Consider the following 2,795-nt stretch of genomic DNA (forward strand, 5'->3'; position numbering starts at 1 on the left):
GGGTGTATCTGATCTTGAATGCCTTCACAAAGATCTGCATGCCACCACGGGGATGTCTCCTGAATCCTTGCCCCATGGGGGCAGTGGACTCAAGGGTGACTCACTCCGTAGGTGTGGGGCGAGCTGCCACGGCAAGGGTCTTGCCGGGTTTGCTAAAACCGCCTCCCGGCAAGGATCTTGCCGGGGGGGGTCCGCTTCATCCCCTTTGCTCTTTGTGGTCTTGGTCTTGGCGTCGTTCTGCTTCTCCTGAGTTTCGGCCTTACCTTGGCTCACCTCCCTTGCCTTGCTCAGTGTGGTGGTGCCCGTGGCTCAGACTGCCCGTGCACAGTTATAGGGGTACAAAAAGTGTACCCCTCTTTTTGTACACCGACAATCACACAAGCGTGCATTATGTACCAAAGCATATTTTGATCCCAAAATCTAGCCGGTCCTCTCACAATAGCAAATTGGGCTTGCAAAATCCCAAAAGCTCTCTCCACATCTTTTCTAGACACCGCCTAAGCATTGTGGAAATCAAGATTTTTCTTACCTTCTGGCTTTTTCAACGGCTTGACAAAGGTTTGCCACTTTGGATAGATGCCATCCGCTAGATAATAGCCATAGTTGTATGTACGGCCATTTGCTACAAACTGCACCGGTGGCAACTCCCCATTTGCAATCTTACTCATCGGTGGTGACCGGTTGACAACATTGATGTCATTCAAAGATCCAGGCATTCCAAAGAATGCATGCCAAATCCAAGTCTCTTGATCGGCCACCGCTTCAAGGATTATAGTGGAACCCTTTTTTTGGCCGTGGAATTGCCCATGCCATGCCTTTGGACAATTCTTCCAACTCCAATGCATGCAATCTATTGAGCCAAGCATGCCAGGAAAGCCGCGAGCTTTGTTCATCGCCAAAAGCCTTGCGACGTCTTCAGCGGTGGGAGATCTCAAATACTCCTCGCCAAACACTTGCACAATTCCGACTGCGAAGCGCTTGACACACATGATAGCTTGGCTCTCACCCATAGCCAAGTGATCATCAACTAGATCAGCCGGTATACCGTATGCCAACATACGCAAAGCGGTTGTCACCTTCTGAAAGGTGCTATGCCCGAGCTCTCCGGCGGCATTCCTCCTTTGCTGAAAAAAGTGGTCATGGCTCGCTAGTTTCTCTGCAATGCGCCTGAACAACTCGGTGCCCATCCTAAACCGGCGACGAAAATACGACTCGGGGTATGTGGGATTCTCCGCAAAATAATGCCTGATCAATCTGTTGTGGACATCGATCCTATCCCTCCAAATTTTTTGCCGACCCATAACCGAACCACCGTGTTTCGGTTTTTTATTAATATGCATAGCTAGGATCATTGCAAGATCCTCCTCCTCTTCCATATCAAATTCTTCTTCGGAAGAATCATACGGCGAACTCATCTACAATGTTGAATACTATGCTATAAATAAAAAACTACAATCAACATGCACGAAATTCATGGCTTTTGAGCAATACATACCTTCTAGGCGTTTTGTCGAACACCTAGCGGGCGCCGAGCGGCAGCGAGCGCGCGGGCGCTGTTCATCGACGGACCAGCACGCGCGCGGGGCGGCGGGCCTAGAGGGGGCCGGAGAAAGCGCGCGCGGGGCGGGGATAGGCCGGGGAAGCGCCGGAACGGTCGCCGGGTGGCGCGGTCGGTGGCGGCAGCACGGCTGGAGGGGGGTGGGAGGTGCGAGCGAGCACGCGAGAGTCCAGCGCGCGGGAGCGGGCGCAGAAAATAAGCGGCGCGCGATTGCGTTTTGGCCCGCGCGCTGGACTACGTATGTCGCGCGCGCGGTTTTCGCGCGCCCGCTGGAGCAGCTCTTCCGGTTGCGCGCGCGCTAAAAGGGGGAATTTTGCGGTGCGGCGCTAGTTTGGCACGCCTATTGGAGATGCTCTTATGGACAAGAGATTCGCGTATCGACCGTCTCACACGAAACCGTACTGGACTGACATGAGAGAGAGAGAGAGTGGATGGTAGCCAGCCATGGAAGATTGGAAGGGAGGCAAGCATGTTTTGGACCGGCGGTCAAGACCCTAGAAAGAGCGAAACGCTGGGTAAAAGAGGTCACATCCATCGCCCCGCTCCGCTCTAAAAGAGCCCTCGTCTCCTCCAACAATCCCACCCAAACCAAGTTCCCTTCCTTTCTTCTTCCCAAGCTTCCGCTCTTCGCCTTCTGTCGACCATGGTCGCCCCTCCCGTCGTAGCTACTGCCGCCGCTGCTGTTGGTGCTCCACCTGCCGCCGCCGCCCTTGTTGCTGCTGCCGCCGCCCTTGCTGGTGCCGCCGCCTTTGCTGGTGGTGCCCATCCTGCTCCAGCTCCAGCTGTTGCCGCTGCCCTTGCTGGTGATGCTCCTCCGGCTCCACCTGCTGCCGCCATTGATGTTCCTGCTCCTCCTCAGGTTTTTCTTTTTTGGCTTATTTCATCCCAATCATATTGGTGTTCTTGGCTTTTTGGTTAACTTGCTGATCACCTTTGGTTTGTTCAACTTGTGCGACTCATCTTGCCAGTGATACCACGCGACATCGGCGAAGCAAGCAACGTCCAGGTCCTCGTACGTGCATCGCTCGCTTCGTCCGCGGCGTTGTCCTTCGTCTTGGGTCTTGTCGCCATTCTCGTCACCATCGGGACTTCCTACCACTACGGGTTTGGATGCCCTACGATGTCCATCACCATGGCGTGTGCTTTGATTAGGTATGTGATCATTTCCATGGGGTCCATCGCTGCGCACTAGGCCGTCATGACTGGGACCCTTTCTGGCCCTTAGATTGATAGATCT

At 54.2% G+C, this 2,795-nt stretch overlaps 1 protein-coding gene across 1 annotated transcript; it reads right to left on the reverse strand.

Moving 5' to 3' along the window:
* Positions 1-497: 497 nt before the first annotated feature.
* LOC147965455 (uncharacterized) lies at positions 498-1,415 on the reverse strand. Its single transcript, XM_087530467.1, has one exon. It carries the CDS (start codon positions 1,413-1,415, stop codon positions 498-500), a length of 918 nt encoding a protein of 305 aa, XP_087386593.1.
* Positions 1,416-2,795: the final 1,380 nt, after the last annotated feature.

Source organism: Triticum urartu, chromosome 6A (assembly GCF_056163025.1).
Source record: "Triticum urartu cultivar PI428250 chromosome 6A, HENAU_Tu73, whole genome shotgun sequence".
Classification (NCBI taxonomy): Eukaryota; Viridiplantae; Streptophyta; class Magnoliopsida; order Poales; family Poaceae; genus Triticum; species Triticum urartu.

Excerpts from the sequence above, each read along its gene's own strand:
- LOC147965455 (XM_087530467.1), bottom strand. The coding sequence starts at position 1,415 with ATGAGTTCGCCGTATGATTCTTCCGAAGAAGAATTTGATATGGAAGAG.